General features: G+C 36.0%; 3 protein-coding genes across 4 annotated transcripts in view; 1 reads left to right on the top strand and 2 right to left on the bottom strand.

Moving 5' to 3' along the window:
- LIX1 (limb and CNS expressed 1) overlaps positions 1 to 10,761 on the bottom strand; it is a 30,880-nt gene extending 20,119 nt beyond the window's left edge. The window contains exons 1-2 of the mRNA XM_015813964.2: positions 10,632 to 10,761; positions 2,876 to 3,039 (exon numbers count right to left, since the gene is read on the bottom strand). Of these exons, the coding sequence (XP_015669450.1) occupies positions 2,876 to 3,039; positions 10,632 to 10,713 (246 nt within the window). The 5' untranslated portion in view covers positions 10,714 to 10,761. The remainder of the gene's footprint in view (positions 1 to 2,875; positions 3,040 to 10,631) is intronic.
- A 2,099-nt stretch (positions 10,762 to 12,860) lies between these two features.
- RIOK2 (RIO kinase 2) lies at positions 12,861 to 26,923 on the bottom strand. 2 transcript variants are annotated; one of them, XM_015813960.1, is made up of 10 exons: positions 26,751 to 26,923; positions 25,457 to 25,595; positions 24,420 to 24,536; positions 24,082 to 24,257; positions 22,374 to 22,462; positions 19,765 to 19,956; positions 19,176 to 19,268; positions 17,663 to 18,154; positions 16,409 to 16,505; positions 12,861 to 14,129 (listed from the first exon to the last, which is right to left on the bottom strand). In XM_015813960.1, exons 1-10 carry the CDS (start codon positions 26,913 to 26,915, stop codon positions 13,968 to 13,970), a joined length of 1,722 nt encoding a protein of 573 aa, XP_015669446.1. In that variant the 5' UTR covers positions 26,916 to 26,923; the 3' UTR covers positions 12,861 to 13,967. The 2 variants fall into 2 exon arrangements, with proteins under 2 accessions (XP_015669446.1, XP_015669448.1); XM_015813962.1 differs by having other exon boundaries at positions 25,457 to 25,591; positions 26,751 to 26,775.
- A 291-nt stretch (positions 26,924 to 27,214) lies between these two features.
- Positions 27,215 to 27,365, top strand: part of LOC107285726 — a 41,128-nt gene continuing 40,977 nt past the window's right edge. Inside the window, exon 1 of the mRNA XM_015813959.1 lies at positions 27,215 to 27,339. The gene's annotated coding sequence lies outside the window, so the exon portion shown is untranslated. The remainder of the gene's footprint in view (positions 27,340 to 27,365) is intronic.

The raw sequence follows: 27,365 nt of genomic DNA, 5'->3' as shown, positions 1-27,365 counted from the left end.
CCTATTAGGTAACATCAATGGATTAGAGCAGTGGTGGCGAACCTATGGCACACGTGCCAAAGGCAGCACTCAGAGCCCTCTCTTTGGCACACACGCCATGCCCCAGAGATGGCAACCGTCCCTCTTCAACCAGCCGCCTGCTAACTCACCGAGGTCCCACGTGGCCAGATACATCCCAGCACCCGTGCGCTTGCTGGCCTCTGTGTGCGGGGGCCGATGGTGTCAGGCAGCAGCTGCCCCGGCCCCTGCCTCACCTTTCCCTGTGACAATGGCACTGCCGCCCTGCCTCATCTTGCCTCGCCTCATCCCGCAGGACAAGCGTCCTGCCCACTGCCCCACTTGCCAGAGACCCCCTGGATCTCCCCCAACCCTGCCTGGCCCCCACAGGCGTCCCTCCCCATGAGCAATATCAAGGTGATCGCACCCACCTTGGCCACACCCACCCAATCTGCCATGACCACCACAGCCATGCCCACCCAGTGGGCCACACCCACCTGGCACCCGGCGATAAATAAGTAGGTTTTGGGTTGCAGTTTGGGCACTCGGTCTCTAAAAGGTTCGCCATCACTGGATTAGAGGATGTTGCAAAAACCTTGGCAAGATAGTTCACATACACCCAAAAGAAATACTCAAAGTTCTTTCTCTGATTCCGAGTCAGTGGAATGGAGTGTTCGGCCTGTATACTGTTATTGTTGAGAATGTTTCATAGGTAGGAAAGGAGGCAGGTATCTTATGCATTGGGTTGCATTAAAAGCCAACCCATTAATCAGTGTTATCGCTTCCATCTTTTGGAAATTGGTCTTGCAATTAGGATTTTTTCTCCCTTTACTTTGTTCCTGAAACAATCTATTAAAAAAAGTAGAGGCTCCCATCTAAACAGGACGTAAGGCTTATCTTGTCTAATCAGTCTAATTACCCTTTCAAGCCTTCCACCGATAGACTCAGTAATGAATCATACCTGTGATAAAGAAGGCTAAATAGAATGGATGTTCCATTTCAACTAACAGCATCCAAAGTGTATTATCAGCTCTTTTGTAATGCATTTAGGAGACATTAGTTTAGGTCAGGGGTGTCAAACTGCTGGCCTGCAGGCCAGATGCATCATTGCAAAACTACGCCCACCCCATTGCCTGCAATGGAAAAAAAGTCACGATACGTCACAACACGTCACACTACGTTGCGAGTTTGTAGTGCCATTGTCACCTTGGTTTAGGTGATGAGACTAATAGAGGGAGTACTGACACAGTTGTAAATGTTAGCAAAGCAAAGTGAAATATTATACAGTGATGATGGCATAACAGGTAGTAATTGCATAATTTTTATGAAAAAAATTAAAGGAAAACTAGTGACAATCTTCCCATTATGTTTGTCCTGTTAGTTGAAAATCCCTGGTAGCCAAAACTACAATTATTCCAAATTCAGAGAAATAATTCAATCCCATTTGCATCAAGGTAGAAGAATTGTTAATACAATGCATTTACAATGAAGAGTAACTTTCATTTGTTATTATGATGTGTGCTAGACAACTCATGACTCATTGGGTCATCCTTTCAGAGATGTTTCCTTAGCAGATTCCTCAATACCTTCAACAATGACAGAACTTCTAATGTACAGGACTGCCTTCACTGGAAAAATTGGGATACATTCAGAGATGTACCTGTTTTGAAAACAGCCCATATTGATCTTATAGCAGTCAAACATCAGTGCAAGGAAATGTTTTATGATATTTTGTATTATGTCATAAACTGTTTTATGATAATGTCATTAAATACATAATTTTATGTATAAAATGTTTTATAAAATTTGCCAATTTTCAATTTAATAGGAGTCAGATTTTGGACACATTTGAGGCACCTTGGTTCAAAAATGGTTGTCCTATGTTGCAATGTTTCACCCAGTTAAAGGTTACAGGTACAACAGTATTAGTGGTCTACAGCTTTCCTTTAGACACATATTCTTAAAAAGGAAGGCATCTTTCTGATTTCTGTTTTTTTGAACATTTCATACTCATCACTATTTATATATGATTCTACATTTGGAAATAAACAGTATAGAATTATATAATATTTGAACTGCTGGTGGCTTGAAGGGAGAGAATATAGAAGGACTGAAGTTGAAAGCTTAACCTATAATACTTGAATAGCTTCCATGTTTGCTTTGTTCACATGTGACATACTCTAGACTGCTTTGTGATCTTGACCTGATCTAATATTAGGTATTAGATCCAATAATCTAATACTCTAGTTAATATGAAGACTGTACACTGTACTTTAGGAAGATTTTTTTTAAAAAGTCAGATCCCATCAGATGTCTACATGAAATGGATAAGAAGGTGAAGACTGTCCCCTTTTTTGGCCTTTTATATAACAGGGAGTCAAATATTATATCTGGATTTAAAGGATTCAGTTGGTGATTGTTATCTGCCAGTGTTCCCTTTGAAAAAGCTGTCTAGCAACTGACCTCCACATGTTACTATTTTTGTTAGATGTATCAATGATTTTTTTTTTTGTAAATGAAACTATCCTCTAACTCCAGGAGGTTTGAAGCCAGTTGAGGAATCCCACAGACCAAAATGGGCAAGGGAGACAATGATATCATTGATTCTTCCACCCTTCTGAAGTCTCCTGAGCATTTGTTCCAGAAGATAGGGAGACCTTGACGAACAGATGGGGAAAAGGTCTGGGCTTCCAATGGGAGGGAAATTCCATATAGGTTTCACTAGGTCTTTGATCTTTTTCCCATATTGCCTTTCAAATGTATTGGTCTTTGGCTCTCGTGATGTTGACATAATTCTGATGAACTCAGTATATGATAAACCAGATTTCTTCCATATTTCATACTTTGTCATTAAATACACTACAGTATAAATTCTTACCTGAAAGTTACCAAAACAGCTTCCTCCAGGCAGGGTGACATAACTTACAAACGGAGGCCCAGGCAAGTTTAGTGACTCGTATACCACAGTGCCTTCACTTGAAAATACACCTTTCTGTTTCTGCTTGTTCTCCCAGAATTCCTGAAGCATCGCCACAACGTTCACTATCAAAATATAGGAGTGAATGTTTTAGTCACAATTCATTGCCTAAAATTGTCTTTTCACTATACTAAAAGCAAAATATTTAGAAAGAGTTATGCCGCTGTTGAACTAATCAACCTGTAGCTAGAAAGCAGTTGTCTAGGTCAGGGGTTCCCAATCTTGACAACTTGAACATGCATGGACTTCAATCCCCAGAATTTCTCAGTCAGCCATGCTAGCTGGGGAATTCTGGGAGCTGAATTATTTCAATGTTTCAGATTTGGAAGTTGGAAGAGGCAGAGTATGTCATTGAGGCCAACCTATAATTCAGTGTATGAATCCAGTTTAAAACAAATTTAATGGCTGTCCAGCTTGTATTTGAACATCTCCAGGGAAAGGCAGGCTACCATCTTTCTGGAAAACTGGTTTCACTGATGAACTATTCTAACTTTTGGGGGGAAAAAATTCCCTAACACTCAGTTGGAATCTGTCTTGACTTCCTATCACTTGAATCCATTCCTCATGGCAGCATGACAGAACACAATTAATGTTGCTAGTTTTGGGGTAAGACCTGTTTAATTTGTACACATTTTAATCTTGTATTTTATGTTTTAAATTTTATGTCATATAGTGCCTTATTTTAATTGTGATGCTCCTATCATGAATAAATAAACAAACTTAAATCCATTATAGAATTCCATGTCTTGCACTCCAGATTTAGAGAGAATAATTCTTGATCATATCCTGTGAGATTATTACTTTTCTTAACAAGATGAACTGGAAACAAGATATACAGACCACAAGAACTTCTGATTAGATTTATTGTAAAACAGCTAATGAAGCTATTATGAAATAATCCCAGCAACTGCTGTATATTAAATAAAAAAATCTATTTATAGCAAAGTCAGGATTCAGATTCCTACATCTCTTTCTCCTGTCCATGGAATGTAACTCAAGGAAGCCAATATCTTCTGGGCTGAAAGGACGGTTTCCACATGCCTCTTGTTTGGATGTTCTCTTCCCCTTAATCGTAAAGACAACTGGCACACCTCAAAGCAAAGCTCAAATGTGATATTTCAAAGTATCAGTTGCGTACATTTTTCCTTTTAGCTTATTGATCTCCCTGTTACAACAAAGTAATGTGCTTTCAGACTAGCTTTGAGCTGACCTCACCTGTTTTAGATCCATTTAAAATTTAATGGAAGCAAGAGTGTTTGATAGCTATCTTTAGTACATAGCTGAGTGGTAACAGAATGCAATTTCTGATGAAGAATCCCATATGATGCCATTGCTGTCGAATAGATTCTCAACTGTTATTGAAACTCCATGCATTTTATATACTTCTTATTCTCTTCTTGCCTCATGTCATCCATCAAAATAGTGATAGCTACTTCAAAAATGTGTATAATCTGGCTATACTGAAGAGCTTTATATAAGAATACCATAATGCCACCTTCTCACAAACAAAATCAATGGGGAAGCCAGATTCACTTAACAACTGGGTTACTAAGTTATCAATTGCAGTGATTTACTTAACAACTGTGGCAAGAAAGGTCATTAAATGGGGCAAAACTCACTTAACAAATGTCTCATTTAACAAGAGAAATTTTGGGCTCAATTGTGATCGTACATCAAGGACTACCTGTATATCTCAAATTGTATTTTATTTATTTTGACTGCATTCACAAAGCTAGGACATGCATAATACATACATATACATACACACATGATAGTGCTCTTAGCACTATCATGTGCTAACTCTAAGCCAAAATTGGTGCACCACTTATTTTAGAAAGATAAAGACAAACAGACTTCATTATGGCTTTGTACAATTTGTTTATTGCTACTTGCACACGCATTATCAATGTGCTTCAATTTATAGAACAACAAATGATCAAATGGTCAATATTAATGGCTGAAGAACCATTACAGCATGACTGCTTTTCCAGTAGAGAAACCACTGCATTGGTCATGGATTCTGTTTCTGTGGGCCCTCCAGTCATGACATTTGTTCATCTCTTTCTGTGCACTATGCTGCCATATACAAATTGGGCTTACAGTTGCAATATGGAAGGGGAACAAGATGTGTGAATTAGGAAAACAAAATTATCCTGCAGACCAAGAAAATTAGCTTTTCTTTCTTTCTTTCTTTTTCTTTCTTTCTTTCTTTCTTCTTTCTTTTTTTCTTTCTTTTTCTTTCTTTCTTTCTTTCTCTCTCCCTCCCTCCCTCCCTCCCTCTCCGTATCTTTATCTCTCTCTCTCACCTACCTACCTATTACCTAGCTACCTATCTATCTGTTTCCAAGCAGTGTCACTACAAGGATTTCATATTTTGAAGGACAATCATGTTTATTCTTGACCATTCATTACAAAGTAGAGAACATATAAAAATGATTGTTTGGTTGATTTTTTTTCCACTATGTTTTGGGAAAGATTTATTTTTTAATGAAAAATATTTCTTTTAACAAGCATGTAACCTGGAACCTATCCTTTCCTTTCCCTTATGTTCTTGTTGATAAAATGATACACCACCAAGAACATCTTTGTTTTGGAATAGTTCTGTTTAAGATTGCTTGCAAAAAATATTGTTTTCAATGGAGGTTTAATTCCTAGGTCAGCGGCCTTACCAATCAAGTGGAAGTGGGCCCCTTGGAAATCAGCAAAATTAATAGAGACTTACATTGGCTATGTAAAGCATCAAAGAGGCAAAGAAGATAATAGTCTCAGGTTTAAATTGCAATAAAGAGACCACACAGAAGTGAAGGAAACCACCCAAAGCTGAGGAATGAATTGTTAGAACTGATGAAGGAATGTTAGGGCAGAGAGGCCTGTTGCAGCCTTCCTAGCTGTATCTGGTATTGAGACAGAATCCTGAGACTCTTTCATGGTCACAAGTAAAACCATTTATAAAGAAGACAAGCAGTGTATATTTTCTGCTTAGTCAATTGTAAAAAGACTTTTCAACAGAAAGGTTGTTTTATTTAACTTGTCAGATTAATATTAAATAACCGTTTGACTATTGAGTAGGAAAAATAACAGTCCTTTGGAGTTTAGTATATATTCAAGGTCCCCTCACCCTCTTTTTTTTTTTTAAAGGAAGATTCTTTAATGCAAGGCTACTAAAATTGCCTTCCATTTCCTCAATCAATCTGCAGCATGTAATAAGTAAAATTAGATAATTTAAACATACATAATTTTAATGTTCACCTTCTGGCAGCTGCCTCCCATTAGGGGCTATAATTTAACCAATACCTCACACTGAAGCTGCAAAAAGTATTCTCGGCTCTGCACATACATATTAAATGAAATGAAGAGAAAAATGCATACTGCAATAGCTATATAGATACAGGAATAACAACAAAAGCAAAACAGTTTATTTACTTTTATGCATATGCCAATCATCACCAAAAGCTTTTCATTGGCTTACACCAAACTAAAATGAATAGGATTAATATAATAATAATTGTTCTTTTATGTCCTGTGCTAAGCACATTGGGCTACAAGCATACTCTAAAAGTCTCAATGCGCAGCTACAATCTTCACATCCTTCCATTTAAGATTGATGTTTTTCAGGTCTTCCTGAAATGTTTGGCACCAGGTTTTGTTTGGCCTTTTTCTTTTTCTCCGACCATCTGGTGGTATCCAATGGATTGCGGTCTTTGTTGCATGTCACAGAGCACATGTCCAGCAAAGTGCATTCTTCATAATAATAGGACCGAGTAAATAGTATCAATGACAAAACAAAACAATACATCTCTCTTTAAGGTCTTCATTTATTCCAAAATATCCTCCTAGACTACTATATTTACAACTCTTTGGAAGCTTGATAAAGATGAGATGATTTGAATAACGGGTGGTAGGGTGCCTCAAAGGTGGGGGCACTATCATCAAGAAAGCTTGAGTCCTAAGTAGTAGTGTGATTCTTTCAGTGATGATACTCTCAGGAAAACTCTCTGATTTCTAGAGGTGAGCAGATTCAACCTAGAGAAGCAAGGAATGTAGACAGAGAGGACCACTAGTTTGAAAGAGGGGTCAAAGAGGCCATCTACATTAAGACTGAACAGGTCTCTCTCAACAGAGGAAGAGGGATACAACACCACCTATCTCCTGTTTACAACATAATCCTTTTAGCAATTCCAAGAAGGTTCCACACCCATTTGCACTGTACAGGTGACCCTGAGAAAATAGATAAAACTCCAAGTGGCCTCAACAACTCTCAGAAAGAGTGCTAATGACCGGATGACTGCAAGAAATATAAATCCTTTCATCTGCCACCATTCAGTCAGAACTGAAGAAGCTTCCTGGATGAGAAATAAAATGTCTTCAAGAAAAAAACAAAGGAAGTCTTGTTGCCTTTTGAAAAAGCACTTTTGGAACAACCATATCCTGGATGACTGAGAATCTTCATAGACATTTCCCTAATGGGTTGAATTCAAAATTGTTCTGGTGTGGGAAATAAAAGGAGACAATAATGTTTTTCTTCTACTGTATAGGTGAGCAACATTTAGGACCCTGACAACTATACAGGTGTCTTTGCCTGCCTACCAACATATATTTTTTCCATCAACCCAACCATCCACACAGATTCATGAAAAGTCCCTGTAAAGAAGAGAAAAAGCACATGGCTTCCTATTTTCAATTTGAAACAGCTGCTGATTAATTACAGATGGTCTTTGACTTACGACCATAATGGAACCTGTCCATTATGGTCATAAGTAGTGATGGCCGTAAAGTGGGTCATCACATGACCAACCTGAATTTACTGCCTTTTTTGCAGTGATCATTAAGTGAATCATGATTGTTACGTGAGTCCACTGTCATTAAGCAAAGCAATTGTTCTCTAAGGGCATTTTCGCCGAAAACTGGAAGTAAATGTGTTTTCATCAAAAAAATGTTTTAAATCATGGTCATGTGACAATAGGATGCTGCAAACAGCTGTGTTGCTGAATACCTGAAATGCAGTTATATGCCTGGCGGGGGCAGCCATTGAAACTTTGGAAGTCAGTTGTAAATACCTTTTGAAGGCATCTGTCATAACTTTGAACAGTTGCTAAGTGACAGATAAGTTGAGGACTACCAGTAATTAGTCAAGCTAGTCCAGGGCCATACTAGAATATGAATGAAGGGCTTGGCTGGTAATTTGGCTCTGGTATTTTTACATAAATTAACAACACTCCCATAAGTCATAGGCTGTCTTTCCATCTTGTTGTCCTCCTGTTGCATTAGGATACTTCCTGGAATTTTCAGCTAGCATGTCAACATCCAGGTTAGATGATGGATTCTGAGATCACTATGCCTAAAGTGCCAAGTTGAAAGAGACAATTTTCGCACATTTAAATGATGCATACACCACACTAAGCTGTAACTCCTATTCAGGTATTATCTAAAACTGATTACACACAGAACAATGGCAGAACTGATTACACAGAACAATATCCTACATACTGTAGATGTCTCTCTATATAGTACCAATATTTATAACAAGAAACTTTTAACAGAATAAAAGAATTGGAAGGTAATCCCACTGACATTGTCACCAAACTAATCTTCACCAAACTGATTTTCCCATCTTGATTTTCTTTGATAATATAACTAGCAAATTCTTCCACTGGTGACAACATAGATAACCCAAAATTTTTTGAAAAATTCATGAAGACAGCAGCAAAGAAGACTTCTTGATTTTTGAGGGAAGTGAGTATCAGGATTGGATGTTAATTTGGAACATGTTTTGTGACTTCTACAAATATTGCAATTGTCAAAACTGTGGGATACAAAATGTAAATCTGCCCTTAGTAAATATAATTACCAAAGAAAGAGCACGCTTTAAAGATCCATAACATAACATGCCTGAAAACTTGACAACTGGACAACTAAGAAATAGCTTGATGAGGACCTCTTACTTTTCAGTTCCCTGAATACTTCTGCAGTACTCTGTAGAACTTATAACTGGATTCCACATTCATTTTCAAGTTTAGGAAACTTGCCACCTATATTGAAATATGATTACCAGATTTCTCAAACCCCCTGCTTTACTAAAAAATAGTGATTTAGAGCTGTCAGTTCATAACACAGCAAATAAGAAGTAGCGACATAATCAAAGAGTGCGAAGATTACTAAAGTACTTTTTTGATGATTGGCTCCACTTTTGTGGTAAGATTCCATTAAAATGATATTTTAAACCCTTCTTGTTTGACATGTGCTTTTTCTGGTTTATTATAGCCATTTTCTCACCCTATAATCTGTGGGTGGTCACAGTAACCATCTGAGAGGCCAGTAAATATACTTTCAATCAAAACCTTGCCTGATGATTTTCAGGAATTCACCACAAAGAAGGGGAAAGAAAGCTTCCCATCTTTTCTTCACCAAATGCGTCTTGCTTTATAAGATGCATCTGCTCCTACAAGGTTTCAGAGAAAAAAAAAAACTCAGTCTAACGTAGGATGGTTGCAACAGGAGGGAGCTTTTCTTCTGGGTGGGCTAAGGAAGTTCTGTTCATGTTTGTTTATATAACTGTTGATTTCTGACAAACTATGTATGCAGTAACAAATACATAACTGTTCTTTGCCAGCTGCTTATTTCAAGCCCTAATTCCATTCAGTTTAGAAAGAATCATTCTGTGCAGTGTCATTTAACATAAGAATTAAGCATATCCTTAATGTTTGGTAACATATTTCAAGATTAGCTACTTTTAAAAATGTTATTCTGGAAAAAAAAATGTGAAAAGTTAGGATAACTGACTGTTTCTCTTTCTTTCTCTCTCCATTGTCTCTCCACCTCACACTCACAGTAAACAAAAAGTGATGTCAAAGAAGGTGATGGAACATTCTTAAATAAGCTTAGGAATTTTTTTCGCAAACTGCTCAAAACTGATTTTCTGTAGTGTTCAGGAATTTTACTTTTCTGAGCTTAGGATTCCAGGATCCCTATCCCCTTTCAGATGTAAAATACCTAGTCTTTAAAAAAAGGGAATTCATCTTTGAATATTTAGAAGCATGATTCAAAACTAGCAAGCTCAGATTACATAGAAGAGAGCTTTTAGATACTGATATCTAGCATTTTTAGAGCTAAATTTATTATAATATAAACTTTAATAGGAAAAATAAACACAGCACAAATACTAACACCGATTTAGAGTTTCCTACAGTGAAACTAAAAGCTCCATGCAGTAATTGTGTCTGCATGAATACATACACTAATCACAAAAAATCATATTTTACTGAGATTCTGAATTGTATTAAATGTATTAAAATAACACCCAGACACAAAATATATATGATATCATATAAAGATCACAATGTAAATAGAAGTCTTAATATTCTGCAATAAGCCTTTTATAAGACACATTAAAACTACCTAGAGACAAAGGTATTTCCCAATATAATAAACCATACATCAGTTGATTTTTTTTGTTGAATTCTAAGAGGCTTATTTTAAAAACAGTAAATTAATATAAAGTCAAATATGCTACTGATAGAAAGTAAAATACCATACGTAGTCTCTTAATCTTTCTCAATATTGAATCTGTACATAAGATATTGCGAACAGACCTTTGCAATGTCTCTGTCCTACAGATTTCAGCAATTTCTCTCAGTAGTGCAGAAACCTCGGTACTTACAGTCTTTAAATGCTAGTGTAGGATCTCTGTGAGGCAAGACTTGAGAAATGATGTGCTGTAGAGATTCCAAAGTTCTGTCCATCTTGAGCTGCTTTTTTCCAGACTGCCCCCACAAAGTGCCCACATGCCGGAATTCTTCCAGTCCTGTCTTGAATTTATGCAGCTCATTGATGAACTGGATTACCAACGAATCCCTTTCAACATCTGCCAATCAGACATTGGCCAGATTCAAAAGACCCTTCAGGGGGTCTCCCTCCCTGGCTCACTTATCTTTGTTGTTGGCTGAGCTAATTAGTGAGAGGCTGACTACTGCTTTCCTCTGTGAAACACACCCACCTACTGGCTAGCTGGAGAAGCTAATCATAAAAAAGGCTCTTCTCATCCTGACATCGACAGACCCCGAGTTTGGATTTCTGTTAACTTAAATAAGAATCCAACCTCATGACGCAAATAACAAAGGGGAAAAATTAAAGACATTGAAAAGGTATATAGAATTTCACATTTTCAACCAGTGGTAAAATGCAAACAGATTTGCTTAGGCTATTCGCAATGCTGTCGTTTGAAATGAAAACATGTTCTGCCTGGATTTAAATACTTTCCTTTATTTCCTGACACCTTCAAACATTTTAGCCGCACTCCAAATATTTTTTCATGATTATGCTTGCCTCCGAATTTCATCCTAAAATCACTTTTATCATTAAGATGAATTGCAAAGAGTAGCTGTTGGTAGACCAACATTGTTTCTTTCATTTACATTTCACTGTTTTTGTAGAAAATAGCACTCAAGGTAGCCAGGAAGAGTAAAAAACAAATAAAAGTAGACTTATAAAATATAAAAAAGCCCCCCCCTTACAAATTAATTAAAAGCAAAATTAGTATTACACATTAATTGAAAGTAAAATTCAAGATACTTCAATGAGAAATAAATGGCACGTTCACATTTCAGATGTCTTTGGTAATATAAGTTGGCTTATATGCCAAAAGTTGTTTGAATAAAAATATTCTTGTCTCTGACAAAACAATATCTGAAAGTAGTTCCAGAGGCTCCAAGCTATTCAGTTCCCCAGAAATGGGCTTCTGGTAGCTGTGGGTTTCAAAGGAGGACTTTCCCCAAGGATATTAAAATTGGGCAGGCTCATATGGAATAATCAATATTTGTACCTCCTTGATGCTCTGAGCTTGCTTGTTTTCTTGCAGACGTTTCATTACCCTAACTAGGTAACATCATCAGTGCTAGTAAGGAGAGCTGTTTGCTGTCGGTTTATATTCTGGTGTCTTGCCTGTCTGTGTGGGTGGGGGCAGTCTTGGGGAATTCTTTGGTTGGGCTGTTTACTAATGGCTTGTTGGCAGTTTCTTGATTGGGGTATTGCTTATTTGACTCCAGCATCTCCACCAGTAATCAGCACTCAGATCAGCATAGATTAACTCCAAGGTCAACTTCAGACCAAAGTAAGCAATACCCCAATCAAGAAACTGTCCCCAGCTGTTATCTGTAAGTCATAAACTTAGGGTTTACCTGGAACTAATACTATTGCCAGGGAAGTTATTTTGTTAACACAGGTTGGAAGAAAAATAATTTTACATAACCATTTAATTGAATTGTCCCATTTAATTGTCAAACATTACTTAATTCCTTCATTTCTGAGTATTAAAACTCATAGCACAAATCTCTACTAGCCTACTAAAACCTAAATCACATTTAACATTAAATAAGCAGTTGGGTAAACAATTGCAACTTTTGAGACTGCAGTGATTAGTTAGGCATCCTGAATATAGCAGTAAGAAAAATAGTGAAGAATTTCATGGAATGTTTTGCACCTATTGCATACAACTGTGCTCAGATTATCAGATTATCACCTATTGCATACAAATGTGCTCAGACATTATTCATCTAGCCTGTTTGCTAAAGTTCCTGGAAAATAAATTTGAATGTATATATATGAAACAGGAATGAAGCACTGTTGAGAGTTCATCTTTTATATAAATGTCATGATGATTTTTAAAGATTTCGGATATTTCAAAAATCTTCTTAAAGACACAGTATACAGTAAAACCTGAGGCTAAACTCTTTTTTCTATCTATAAAGAGACAGCTTTAATCTAAATAAAACTGGAGTTAGAGAACATTGGTTATTTATGGCTGTTAGGCTTTTGGCTAATTGCAGGAAGTAATACCACTTGAAAGTTGATTATTTTTCAAAATACCAATTAATTTTAATGCATTTTTTTTAAACAACAAAAACACTCTTAGTACAAAGTTCTTAAAGAGCAATAAGTGTTCATAATACAAAAATAACAATTACTTTTAACAGAACAATATTTTCTGTTACACATGTAACTTGTTAAATAAGTTCTGATCAAAGTTCTTATTCCACTGAGTTTTTTTCAATCTCTTAAGTCATTACCTACATAAATTTTTAATTTTTTATTACTCTGTTCTTCTGAAAAGTTTTTTCAAATCATAGATTTTTAAAAAAAACCAAATAGCCTTTGGGATGCTTCCAAATTTTTATATTAGTTTTTCCTAAATAACAGTAGATCGGATCAAGCATGTCAATTTTTTTTTATATTCTAAAGATACAACATTTTGGCTAAATAAGCTAAATAAGCCTACCTATAGGGCTCAAATGTTATTCAAAATGTTGAATAAATATATGAAAAAATATTAGCAGTACCTCATTACCTTTTTGAAATGTTCTTGCAAGTCTGTGCAATATCATTTTCATTATCTGACACAGTTTGGAAGGGTTTATATTGGTAACCTTTGGGATGTGGAAAAAAGAACTTTAGGTTTAATTTTTTTATATTTGTGCAAGTGTTAAATTTCTACAACTCCAAGATTCAAGCATCATTGAAAGTTTTATATCAACTATTGCATAGATTTAAACACAGTGAAATTAGATAGCAATTTGTTTTAACCAAGTTATGGATTGACTTGAAAAGTCTACCATAATTTAGCCTATGGGTTTAAGATCATTCCCCTACACTCATGTAGCCTGTTACTTTAGGAATTTTTAAAAATCTCACTCAGGATATAAGAATGGAATATATCACTTCAATGAAATCTTATGCAATGGACTTTCTAAGCAATGGACTAAATTTCCACAGCAATTGACACATGTGCATTGTGATGTTTTACCACAAAAGACAATTGCCATTTGTATAAGACAGTCATCATGCACTTTACATAAATCTGTGCCAGACTATGAAGATGTGATTATTTTTATGTTGACATTCATGAATCCTGGACATTCCCTCTCTGCAAGTAGTTCTTTAAAATCAAATTTCATTTGACTTGTGAGATGGGAGAAAAAAAGATAAATGTCCCCATAGGATGTCATTCCCAGAAGCTGGCTGAATCCAAACTTGATTTGATATTGTACATGTTTTCCCGACGTTGTTTGGTGTAAATGTTAGCTTCTCCTTTCTGCAGTCGTCGTCTGATAGCAGCTTTTTGTTGTTTATTTAATTGGCGTTTTATCTTCTGTTTTACCAGTTCCTGAAATAATAGTTTTATCAAAACATTAAATCTTGTTTGCAATGAAAAAATATCAAAATATTACAATTACAATATTATAATTCAATTACATGCTATCCATTTCAACCAAAATAAAATTTCTGGGGAGCCTTTAACATTAGTTTCTCTTGATGTCTGCAAAAACCTGTAATAGATTAAATAAAAAATACCAATGTACTTGAGAATAAGCAAGTCATGCAAAGAGGCAAAACGCTTTATATGTGTTTTGAGTGTTGAGATTGTTTGGAAGAATATTAGTCCCTCTTGTGGCTATGCGCAGAAATGAATGCCCAGGAAGTACACAAAATAGATTAGAAACTACTTTCTGAGATCTGATTCACTAGATAGGATCAAAATTTCCCCTTCATTCAACATTGCAAAATAATTTAGTGAACATAGTTACAATACATAAATTTTACTTTGGCTAGTACTACATATGAAAAAGGAGAGCCTGACATTAGCAATAATGTGATGAAGTGCTAAGAATGCTGAGTGTTATTTTCGGGTTGAAATCCCCATTTAGTTATTAAATTCTCTGGAGCACCAAACAGATTGCAGGTTTATAAGACAAAGAGGCAATCCTCACTGACATTGCTCCAAGTTATTTCTCCAAAACAAGAAAGGGACATTATAAAAAAAACCCTAAAAAGATACAATTAGCACCGATATAAAACATTAGGGATCTGTACAGAATGACCAGTCAAAATAAATCTATATGAAACCTTTGCTTAATGGAGGTATCATCAAAAATATTAAATTTTATATATGACACAGGCATGATACAAAAATGATCACTGGGTCAAATTGTTCCAAAGCAGAGTTTTCAATACTCTGAAGGGGACAGTATTATTGTAGGAATCCCAGTAATCATAACCAAGGAAAAAAAGGATGTTATAGGGAACTAGATTATACCCTCTTCTCTCTTTTTCTCTCTCCAATTTGTTTTCCTTACTCTTTTTCCTGCAAAATAGTGCCAGCTTTTGTCTCCAACTTGCTTTGTATCTCAGGATTCTCCAGGGAAGGATCCTGAAGAATACAACACTGAATACAATAGTTACTTTACCAGCAGTAATTCGTAAGGAACTTAAACCTTCTAGAAGACAAAGTTGTTATTGTTTTTTTGTCCACCTCTTTTGTTCGGGGATCTCTGAATTCCAGGGAGACAATCTTTTGGCCTTTTAAATTGCACTCTGAAAATCTCTTTGCAATGCAATGAAAGAAGTGAGGGAGCTCTTTTGTTAAGTAGATTGCTTTCAATCTTGTTGATCATGATATAGGTGGGGAATAAGGGTACACAACATTCATTTGGTCACCCACCAAAACAAAGGAGGAATTCATATCTTCCCATCTGTGCTAGTTTGGAAAGCTGTGCTGGGAAATTTGTTTAGGCATGGAAGGGAGCTAGTAGTGGTCTTTTCCTATTTATATATACTACCAAAACATCAAAACAGTGAAGATGCATGTATTGAAATTAACAAACAAAGATGCTGTATAATGTTAGTTAGAAAGTAAAGCATTAATTCTCAAAATCCATGCATGCTTCAGCTTTTTTTGTATTCTCCATTTCATATTACTCCAGATAACATGTAGCCACTTGAAGGCACTATAGCATAAGCAAAGTATAAATTAATAAAGTTATGCAGAAAGCTGAAACAAAATATTTATAGAAATATATTTTTCATATTTTGTGGAAATATATTTTATTTTGTTGTGTGCAGTCAGTAGATCACTGTATTTACAAAATTATACTAGAGCAACAGAAAATATATATTTAAAATAATTTTCTCTTAATTCTAACTTGAATATAAAAATAACTCGAAAAGCTCAATAATCCCATCAACACCTTCAGGTTCAAAAGAGGTATCTGTGTTAAGATTAAGATTAGACGTCATTTCCATTCCATTCAATACAAGCATCTTTAAAAGGTTTTTTTTTTTACAATTTAAAATTAAATGTAACTGTTTAGATCTTAATTGCTCTTTGATAAAACTCATTTAAAAACAATAAGGTGATGGAGGATTAAGAAAAAAGAAACTGAATTCTTTTGGATCCCCATAAATTGGTTTTATCCATTACCTGGACTGATGACAATAGCTGAAAAAATATTTACCATTATAAAAATATTTACATTTACATTTCCTAGTAAAGATCTAATGCACCTGAAATTATATTGCACAAGCGTTACTGAATCTGCAGTCAGGCTTGGCAGCAGATGATTGGGGAGGGAAGGAGTTTCTGAGACACATCATGTAAAAACTTACAGGAGGAATTGTTGACTGGCTTGTTGTGCTCTGTACTGAAGTCATACTAGTGGTTCTTGTCCTGTGCTGATTGACATGAAACAAACTCTCTTCATCCCTGAAATAAGAAACATTTTTAATCACTCACTTTTAAACCACATTCTGCCAAATGGCTTTTCCAATGCAAACACACTGGAACAGTGACATTCACAAAGGCTGTTTCCACAATACCAATTTTGTTCATGGACATAATGCACCGAGGAATTCACTACAAAACTTGCTAAGTAAGGGAATGGAGGTTGTTCTCCGAGTGTCTTAAAGTAATCTGGTTTATTGAGTATTAGGGTTATTCACACCTGCCTTCCAAATGTTCTTACATACAGTTGTTTTTAAATGTTGGTGAACTGGCAGGAGACTGACTTAGCCTGACCTCTTCATCTTGCAGCTACATAACCGTCTACCCTTTGTCTTGCCACCCACACCATGTATTCATCTCCACGGCAGGCATTATTTGGATATAGTAATCTTATGTTGGAGAACCCACTTCTCTATGTAAGACGAGCAAGCTGATTAGTATTCAGTAAAACTGTTTGTTAAAACTTTCTGGGTACACAGAACAGATCCTGAAAACCTGAAACAAATGGATGGAATAAAGCAAGAGAGGCAACTTGTGGCCCACCCAATCTCCCTGCCTGCATTTTTGCCACCCTTGAAAACATTCAACTGCCCATGTTTAGCAGCAAGAAATTCTGGTAGAGTGGTGGGGTTTTTTAAACTTTTTAAAAAAACATAAATAAGTAGGTATTCTTCCAGGTCCAACTGATTTATTTTGTGCTTAGCTCCTTTATTCCCCCCCCCCCAAATTACTACTTTTGTAGCTCTTAGAAATAAGAAATGACAGTTTATGTCAAAGTAAAAGGATCCATGTTCCTCCATCATGAACTGATCAAACACAAGCTGCCATTTAAATTATCAATATATATTAATGGGAAATCTGCAAAGCTTTAACATTTTCACGTCAGGATCAATTAAGAAATACCGATATAACCTGGTGACTTTGTAGCCTGCGAAACAGCGTATTAAACGTAAGGAAGTTAAAAGGAAGTTCAGAGTATGTGCCAACATTTGAAACAAACTCACCATTGAAAAACACTATCTAGGCAAAGAATATATGCTTAATACTTGAGAATGTTGAGAGAGGAGCTCACCTTCTGGAAAAGCAAAACAAAGAAACAATACAAAGAAAGCTTCCAAATGTTTAATATAGCTCTCTACCTGAAAGGTCTAAATTCCCTGTTTAACGTAGACAAATCAACCAGACTGGAGCATTCATCTTCATGTTCTTCAACCACTTGATCTTCCAACTGGGTAGATTTTTCAAGGTTCTTTTTATCACCAGGACAATCAACGACAGAGCTTTCAGAGTCAGACTTCTCGTTGGTCATCACCTGCCCTCCAATCTGCTGTAAGGCACAGCTGAATCCCTTCAAATCTAAACTGCCTTCCTCTTCATCTGCACTGTCTTCCTCAGGGATCTGCAGCAAAGTTCCTGAAGCTCCGTTTATCTCATGTATGAAGTTCCCATCAGTCATCTGATCTACGCTGTTACAGGAAGCAATCTCTCCTTCTGGATCTTGCACATCAGAAAATGTCTCAGTTTTACAATTCTCATATTGAGGGCAATCCAGGTAAAGTAATTCATCATCTTCCTGCATTTCTTTGGTGTAACCACTGGCTGAAATTTCAACATCAAGGGAACACTCTTTCCTGGTAATGTTGAAATAAAGTGAAACAAAAATAATTTCTCAAGTAATACTCAAATCAAAATACTTCCCCCCCACCCCAAAAAAACCTCCATTGCTTATTTATAATCTTATTTATAATCTTTCCAAAAGGAGAGGAGGAAAAAAGAATTGTGATCTTGAGATGGACTTCTAGAAATTACTAAAATAATTATTAGTTGTGTATTGTAAATGGACTCAATGTTTTATTTTCTCAAAATGAGGATGGAGGAAGGGAAGACGAATCTTTGTTAGATAATGATTATAAAGAAAAAGAGGGATATTTTCATTCAGATCAACAAAAAGTCTAAATATAAGTGAAAATGATAGTGGGAACTGGAAGTAAATGGGAACAATGGGTTCCCTTCATAATACAGTAAGAAAAAAGTTACCGAGGCCTATCTGTAGAGCAAAGTAAATGATCATACAAAAAAGAATGCTTGTTTGTACACATTGTTTTCTACGAAGAATTTGATTCATAGTTATTGATTTTAATAACATTGCCCAAAATGTTTAAAAAATAAACATCTTGAAACTCCAGAACATACTATAGATAAATGAAAGGAATAGATTAACAGCATCAATTTACTACAGAATAGCTACTTTAAACCTTGTGTTAAGTCAATCCTCTACATGATTAATAAAAAATTACATTAGCATGTGAAGCACAATACATGACATGGGTCCTTAACAGATACAATTTAATGTAATAGTTAAAGCAAAATCCTATAGGGCTGACGAAGCAGATAAGAATTTGTACCGCTTCTCATTGAGGCATGGTTCATACATAAATTTTAATACGCCAAATATACCTATAGGTAAAATCTCAATGTATATTGCAGGGGTCTTCAAACTCGGCCCTTTTATGACTTGTGGACTTCGACTCTCAGAATTCCTCAGCCAGCATGGCTGAAGAACACTGCTAATATATTGTATACTCAGTACTATGGAAGAAGATTAAAAAGAATGAAATACATGTTCATGTCTTAATATACCATACAGCTTACCTAACATCCTTGAAAGTTGGATATAGTTTACTTTCATAGCGGAAGCGCTTCATGAAGAAATCACGTATACATTTCACATCTCTGTCAAAATACCTGAATTAAATTATTAAAAGGTTGTCATTTATATCTAGCCACTATCTATAAGACTCTTCATGGCTTAATTAGAATAAAGCATTAAAATATCCATGGAACAAACTTTATAATAAGAACAATTAAAAAATTGTTTAAAATTGTTTAAGCTCAAGAATGAAAACAGAAATTCCAGATGGCATTATTAAATTAGGAAAAAGCTCTTGGATATATTCTAATGCAAATTTACAATAATTTTTAAAATAAAAGTTACAAAAATAATTATTTGAACTTCTTAAAAATAAATTATTTTACATAGTGGTTAATGCATCAAGTGCTTTGGTTTTGCTTTACCATGATTATGATTTACTGGTTTGTAAGCTACCAACTAGAATGTAGTGAACAAGCCATTATTGTTCAGCAAAGCTTAGTTGCAATAATGTAAGCTGAGTTAGCTGAAATTTAAATCAGGGCAACTTAGTTGAGCCACATACACTATTTACATGAAGAAGTTACTCACCATTCAGCATTTGGATGAGAGGTTGATACCATCTGTGGGAAATCAATCATTGTAACCTGGTCTTTATTATCTAACATGAGATTGAATTCATTAAAATCACCATGGATCAAGCCATGGTTGGCAAGTTTTACAATTAATTCCATTAACTCATTATATAGGAATGCAGGGTCTTCAAGATGATGCACTTGACACCTACATAATTTTTTTTAAAAAAAATGTAAGATAGAAGCTCCATTTAGTAATAGGGAAAAACAGTATCACATTAGAATATAATTGCCTGAAGAGAAAAAAAAATCTCACTAGAACAACAATGGAAAGCAGAAAAAATTATAAACTCAGTCAAAATAATATGCACTGCTCAGTTTCCCTGTTACGTCAACACAAGGCGGTCCACTCAGGTGCAATAAACCCTACAGGTGATACCAGTCACTTAGCAATAAATAAGCCTGAATGTATGTGCAATTGTGTGTGTGTGTGCATGCATACGTATATATGTCTAAGCATTTATCTACATATACCAGTCAGAAACTCCACATTAGAGCAAGGTCAAGACAACAAAGAAGTTGAATTAACAAAGAATAACCAGCAATGAAAATATATTGTCTGAAAAATAAGGTGGAAAATTTCTACAATATTAATATGGTATGAGTCACAACTGCATGTAGCAACCATTTATCTTCAGAAACTTTTCCAACACACGAAAACATAGAACTACGAAGAATCTCTCTCTCTCCTTCCATAACAAAAAGCAAAAAGGGTGAAGGGAAGCCTTGAGTGGAACATTTCAGGGCTCCACACTGTTCAACATAAGGTTAGACCAGGGGTGTCAAACTCGCAATGTCACATGACGTGTCGCGAGATATTGTGACTTTTTTGCCATTGCCAGCAATGGGGTGGTGACGGTTTTGTTATGATGCATCCGGCCCACGGGCTGGCAATTTGACACCCCTGGGTTAGACAATATGATAAATATGTATAGTATGGATCATACAGGACAGCAGCATATGCAGGAAGGATCTAGGTGTCTTGGTGGAATCACAAGCTAATCATGAGCTAATAGTGTAATGCAGAAAACTCAAAGGAACTCCTAGATTCTATTAGTAGAAGTAAAGCATCAAGTTCAAAAGAAGTCATTATTCCTCTCTACTCTCTATCTAGAATATTCTGCCAGTTCTGGGCATTGTCTTTTAGGAGGAACACTAATGATTGCAATCTTTAGATGCATATACTGAATTACATCATATACATTAGCTGTTTTACCAAAATAAAATCAAATACCAAAAAAAAGGTTATGTTGTTGGTAGTGGCAACCATGCTAGCAAATAAGTTTGAAGCATGAATGGAAAAGAAAAATGAAATAGTGGCACTGGCTGAAGATACAGTATCTTTGACACCGTCATTTGAAAAGGAAAGGGCTAATAGTTTAGCGCTAAAAAAAATTACTACTAGCACAATGCTTGGTATGCCGCAGTAACCATTCACTTTGAAAATCTTTTTGGAGAAGATAAGCAGGGCTTCTTGAAATAATTCACTGCTTTGTTAAGAAGTTTGTTTTATTACACACTTTAGCATTTAGCTATAGTGTCTATATGCATCAAATTGGTATCAACTCTTAGCAGCCACATGGGTAGACCTTCTTTGGAATGATCTGTGCTATGTACCCATCATCACTGCAATCAAGTCAAGCCATTTAGCAGTTACCATCTCTCTAACTCTGAACTATGCAGGTATTTAAATGTTTAAAAATCAGAATGTTGGAGAACTGGGCATTACTTTTCCTTTCAGTCTTTTTTTTTAAAATAAGTATAAGTAAATCAATCCTGCTGCCAGTGTCTCAACTACTCTCATTATGTTGCAGCCGAACAGAAGACAGGAACAGGCCCACCCATTCTTCCATCAAAAATCAACAAGATAAAACCCTATCAGGAAGGAGGATGCAGTTTTCTTGTGACCATGTCAGCGTTCACTGGAGGAAGGAAGAGAGTTTTCCTCTCGGTGCATTTGAGAACTATGCTGTTTAGCTCATCCTACATCTACAGGAACCGAGAAAATGTTTAACATCCAATATGGTAAACTGCATTACTCCTATTACTAATATAATAATTTTCGATAGTTTTGAGAAATTATTTTGGGAGTACTGCGCTTACCTTAATCATTTTATATATTATTTAAAATAAAGTATTTTACATCATTTTCAAAAAATTAAAAACATCAGAAAAAAACACAATGTTTCCCAAACTTACCCATTTCTAATTTAAGCCAACCATAAAGTGTGGGGGAAAGAGCCATTTATGCCAATACTATCTAGTTGGAGACCTAGTAGTATTAAAATGGTAATTGTTTACATCAGGGGTAGTCAACCTTGGCTCTTTTATGACTCGTCGACTTCAACTCCCAGAATTCCTGAGCCAGCTAAGTTTACATTAAATGAGGGCAGTTCAATGTAATTCAACTGGCATATTTTGGCTTATTCCTTCTGTAATGTGTCCTGAAGAGAATAACTATTTCTGTGTTTTTTTCAAATAGCAGTGTCTGACAGCTTATCAGTTTACCATACTGGAAGTAAAGGAGTCTTAACAGGTCTGTGCCAGGCAAGCACTGATACTTACAGTGGGTAGCCATTGACAAGTTCCATTACTATCGCATGTCTGTTGTAGTCATATGGTTTTGGAACAGGAAACTGTCTGTCATACAAAGCCTGGTCAAGGAGGAAAGAACCAAAGAAATACACACAGACAACATGAGTAAATAAATTTCCTTCTGAAGGGGAAATAATTGTTCTATTACATTAATTTTGGTGAATAGCCCAAACACATTTCTACAAATTATGCACAAATATAGGAGTGGCATTGTTATATCAGGCCAAAGATCCCTTTCATTTAAGGTGGCTACTCAAAAAAACATTGACTGAAGGAAATGTCTGGACTTGCTCTTCAACAAATGATACTAAAATAAATTATCATATATACTGGTGGATAAGCTAATAGTTTTAGATGCCAGAATATACCCCTAAAATTGAGTCTGGCTCATCTGTGAATGAGCTTATAAGACAGTATATTTGACAATACTTTTTAAAAGTATAAAATAGCCGTACATCCTGTATACAGCCACAGAGAAGCCCATCCACAATTTTTTAACCAAAGTACCATGAAAAATGCAGGTTGTCTTATGTGTGGAAAGCACATTTTTCATGGTATTTTGATTAAAAATTCAAGGATCAACTTATTCGTGGATGGGCTTATCTGCTAGCATACACAGTATTTTTAAATGGGGTATAGCCATTTAAACATAGTAATTAGCAGCCATTACTAGTCACATCCATATATTTGTCTGATCCCTTTTCAAGGATGTCCGCCACAATCCTGTGACAGCAAATTTGTAAGTTGGGGTGGGTTTTTTTTGCATGTCTAATTTTCCTGATTTGAATGATCTCAAAATCTATGGTTATATCATAGAAGAAAACTGTTTATTAATATCCCAAAATGTTATAAACCCTGTATTTTTTATTTGTGTCATATGGCATGTGTTTCAATTTCTATCTTGTTTTGGTTGTATTCTCTGCATCTTTCTCTTTGTAGCATTCTTTATGGAAATAAAAGTGGCCAGAACACAATAAAGGATTTTTGGATTTAGTTTCCATGAATATTATGGAAATTCTAATCTGCCAGCCATGTTTAGTAGCCATTATTATAAAATTTAATTATTACTCTGCTACCACATAATGGTAAAATCTATTTTTTTTTGCTTTTAATAAAATAGAACAAAAGTAACAAAAATAAAATAACAGTAAAAGACAAAATAAAGGAAAAAATAAAAAACAATACAACTTATTGGTAAATCTAGTTGTGAATCACAATTATGGATGAGCTAAATGAACTCAAACAATAAGCTCATGATGATTCTTACAAGACTTATCAGAAACAGAAAAGTAGCTTAAAAAAAAAAAACCTAACCAACGAGAGAAGCAACCTAGAACTAAGGAGAAATTTCCTTACAGTTAGAACAATTAATCAGTGGAACAACCTGCCTCCAGAAGCTGTGAATGCTCCAACACTGGAAGTTTTTAAGAAGAGACTGGACAGCCATTTGTCTGAAATGGTATAGGGCTTCCTGCCTGAACAAGGGGTTGGACTAGATGACCTCCAAGATCCCTTCCAACATCATCATCATTATTATTATTAAACCCTGGCCATTCCAAATCAAACCATCATTTTAATGAGTGAAAAGGAAATTATAGGAAGACAATCGAGACTTGGATGCATCTTATTCTCAATTACAATTACCCTGGGTCATCAAGCAGGGATATATAAGTAGTACCTTCATATAGGCAAATTCTTTCATTGCAGCAAGACGGGAGAGGTAGAGCCAGGACATCTTATTTCTGTGTTTATGGTAATCACGTTTGTTTTTCAAGTTCCGAAAGGAGGTCCTCCCGAGCCTATGCAGTTTTAATGCAAGTTGCTCTTCTTCTTCATTTGCAACAATGTAAATATCTTTAAGACAAAATTTCATTCATACATATACACATTATCACTAAGCAGAGAGTCAGCATTCAACAGTCAGCATTTGGGAGGAGTGGGGGGGGGGAATTTACGAAAAAGTTTATGATAACTTTCCCACCTTTTCACTGCCAATTAAACTAGTGTTTAAAATACCTGATTCTTTTCCAACACCCATTTGGTTCCCAACAGAACAGATCATATCTCGGGAAGTCAGTGTTTTCAAGGCAAGGTAATCATACCCTCCATTAGTTAATCGATAACCTTGGACAGCTGAAAAATTAAAATATGGATATATTAATAACTTAATATGATTATACTTCTGATAATATAACCCTGCAATTATATTGAACTATAATTCCTAATGTTGCCAATCATCCTGTTGTTTCTGCTTGACAAACACAATCTGGAAGGACTGATAAGCTCCAGATCTGAGCTGTACGACACTGTCAACCTATGGACATTCCAAGGCATATATTCTCTGTAAATGGGCTTACTCTGTGGAACAGGATGTGGTACAGCTGTGAAAAGTTGGCTTTCCAGGAGATCTAGGGATTTGCTCCCTGGTAGTTATTGTAATAATAAGAGTTGGATATCTTTCCTGACATGTAGTATACATTATGTCAGTTTTTTATTTTTATTAGTTCTATGGTAATATCTATTATTTCTAAATGGAATCTGTAAACTGCTTAGACTTACCTAGCCACTGAGATGGCATTCAAAAAAATAAACACGACTATGGAGGCCTTGATATTTTCTGAGCTTGGTTGCACCAATCAAGTTGATTGCAATAACCAATCTCAGATAGAACAAACTCCATAGTTCAACCCCAAGCTACATACTATATATTCTCTTCTATTGAATGCGTTGAGCACTGTAGCCCAAGGCAATGTAAGGACAAAAAGTTGGGAAAACCATTTTAAATCAGTAAAAGGATTCAAAATAGTTTATCTTAGAACAACCTCTTATACTTGTTTATTCAATTCAAAAGAAAGCTCCCATATACTAAGGTACAACATAAGCTCTGTACTTAAGTATAAAGGGGAGTGAATGTATCTAAAATGATGACAAATCCTCTGTTTTCTCTTATTTATATAATTTGAAACATGATAGTAAAAATGCATTAATACAAACTAACTTTGTTGGTAGGTGTACACATACATGCACAGAAGAATAAAAACATTTATACTTACTTTTACTTCGTTCATAAGATGTAAGTCTGTGTTTTGTTAATTCTTTCAGAATTTTATTACAACCCCCATGTTTAAGACTGGCAATGGAAGCAATCAAACTAGGAGGGACTATTTCATGATTCTTCATGCCCATTTCTACCTATAATAAAAAGAAAGAATAAATACAAACTTTATTATGATAAGCCTAAGTTAATATCTTTTCTACTCTTAATTGTATCCTATATGTATTAACGTATATTTTGAATGTATGTATTTCCTTTAACATTGATATTCTGATAAAATATAGATCGTTTAGTCTAGAAATGTTATTCTCAAGGCAAATGAATAAGAGAACAAATTCTTGGCAGTCCTTACTTCGAGTTCAGATTAATCCCAACTCAGTATCTTCTAAAAGCAACTAATTCACACCAAACATTTGGGATAATTGGAGAAAATGAAAGTCATAGACTGCACCATCCTCAGGAAGACTGGGTTAAAGTTTAATAGAATAGAATAGATTGAACACACAAGGAATTTATCTCCAGTGCATAAGCTCTCAATGTAAAGACAAACAACCAAGTGATAATCATAGATAATAAAAGGTAATAGGAAAGACCAGTAATAAGCTCTACTACACGGATAAATATCCTTAGTATATAGGATACATACTAATATATATCCTTATATATTATAAGTATATAATATATACCCTTAATTTAATAGCATGTAGCTGAAATTATAAGAAAAAAGAACGGCAAACGGTACCATAAGGACTCAAGAGGACAAGACCGGCGTTTTTCTTCTTTTGGCATTTCAGTATTTGGGGAGTTCTGCCTTCGATCATCTTCCCAAAGACAGACTTAAGGTAAGTCAACATAATGTTATCTATGTTTTTTTAAAAAACAAACAAACGGCACCTCATCTGTAAACAGATGGGGAAGCCCCAGATGTTCCTGAACTCCCAACAATTCCAGTCAGCATGCCTAACAGCGAAGGATTCTGGAAGTTTAAGAACATCTGGAGCAGGGGTTCTCAACCTTGGCAACTTTAAGACTTGTGGACTTCAACTCCCAGAATTCCTCAGCCAGCAAAGCTGGCTGAGGAATTCTGGGAGTTGAAGTCCACAAGTCTTAAAGTTGCCAAGGTTGAGAACCCCTGATCTGGAGGGTCGCACGCCTCCACTCCGGTCTCAGCACTTTTTACCCGGAGCCATCCTAAATCTCTTGCAGCAGGAGACCACGTGGCCGTCCCGACCAATTCAGACCTCAAACCGTCCGCTGGGTTGTATAAACTGAATCCGCCAGCCCAGTCTTACCGCCGTGAGGACCCTAAAATGATCCCGGGAAAGGTATCGGAGTAAAACCACGTTCAGTTTCCCCATGGTGTCGTCTGGATATTCCCCCCGCAGTCCAAAGGAGAAAAGCGAACGCTCAAGATCGCCCAAGACGCCCAGCCTCGTTTCGTTATTTGGGACACGCATGCGCGCTCCTCTTCCTGTCCGTCTAATGCGCACGCGCAAAAACGTTACGCGCCTCCTCTCCGCGTTGGGGCTTTTTTTTTTTTTTTTTTTTTTTAAAGAAGGCCGGTCTTCGTTTCAGATCCTGACAGCTGCGTAAACGTGCCGGTAAAGCGTCCGTCGATGTTTGTACCACACCAACATAACTTTTGGGTCATAATGCGAAGAATTAGAATATCGGTGGGGAAATAGTTACACCTCGTTAGGGAATTTGGGGGTTTCTTCAGATTTGAGGGTTCTGTCGTAGTCACCTGGCAGGGTCCGTTGCCGGGGAAACGCGTCGCGCGGGCGGAAGCACGCGAAAGAAGGATCGCCCCCTGGGGCTCCCCTGAGCGTTATGAACAGCCGAAGTGACCGGCCCGTTCCTTTGCCTCGGACAGCAACCAAGGTAACGGCTGCAGAGAAGATGGTGCC

Source organism: Protobothrops mucrosquamatus, unplaced genomic scaffold (assembly GCF_001527695.2).
Source record: "Protobothrops mucrosquamatus isolate PMUCROS unplaced genomic scaffold, P.Mucros_1.0 scaffold206, whole genome shotgun sequence".
In the NCBI taxonomy this organism is placed as follows: domain Eukaryota; kingdom Metazoa; phylum Chordata; class Lepidosauria; order Squamata; family Viperidae; genus Protobothrops; species Protobothrops mucrosquamatus.
This window is presented reverse-complemented; position numbering and strand designations above follow the sequence as displayed.

Excerpts from the sequence above, each read along its gene's own strand:
- RIOK2 (XM_015813960.1), bottom strand. The coding sequence starts at position 26,915 with ATGCGTGTCCCAAATAACGAAACGAGGCTGGGCGTCTTGGGCGATCTT. Across the intron at positions 24,537-25,456 it reads ATCTTATGAACGAAGTAAAA|CTGTCCAAGGTTATCGATTA; the intron begins GTAAGTATAAAT and ends TTAATTTTTCAG. Across the intron at positions 16,506-17,662 it reads AGGGAATTTAGACCTTTCAG|GGATGAAGAGAGTTTGTTTC; the intron begins GTAGAGAGCTAT and ends TTCTTATTTCAG.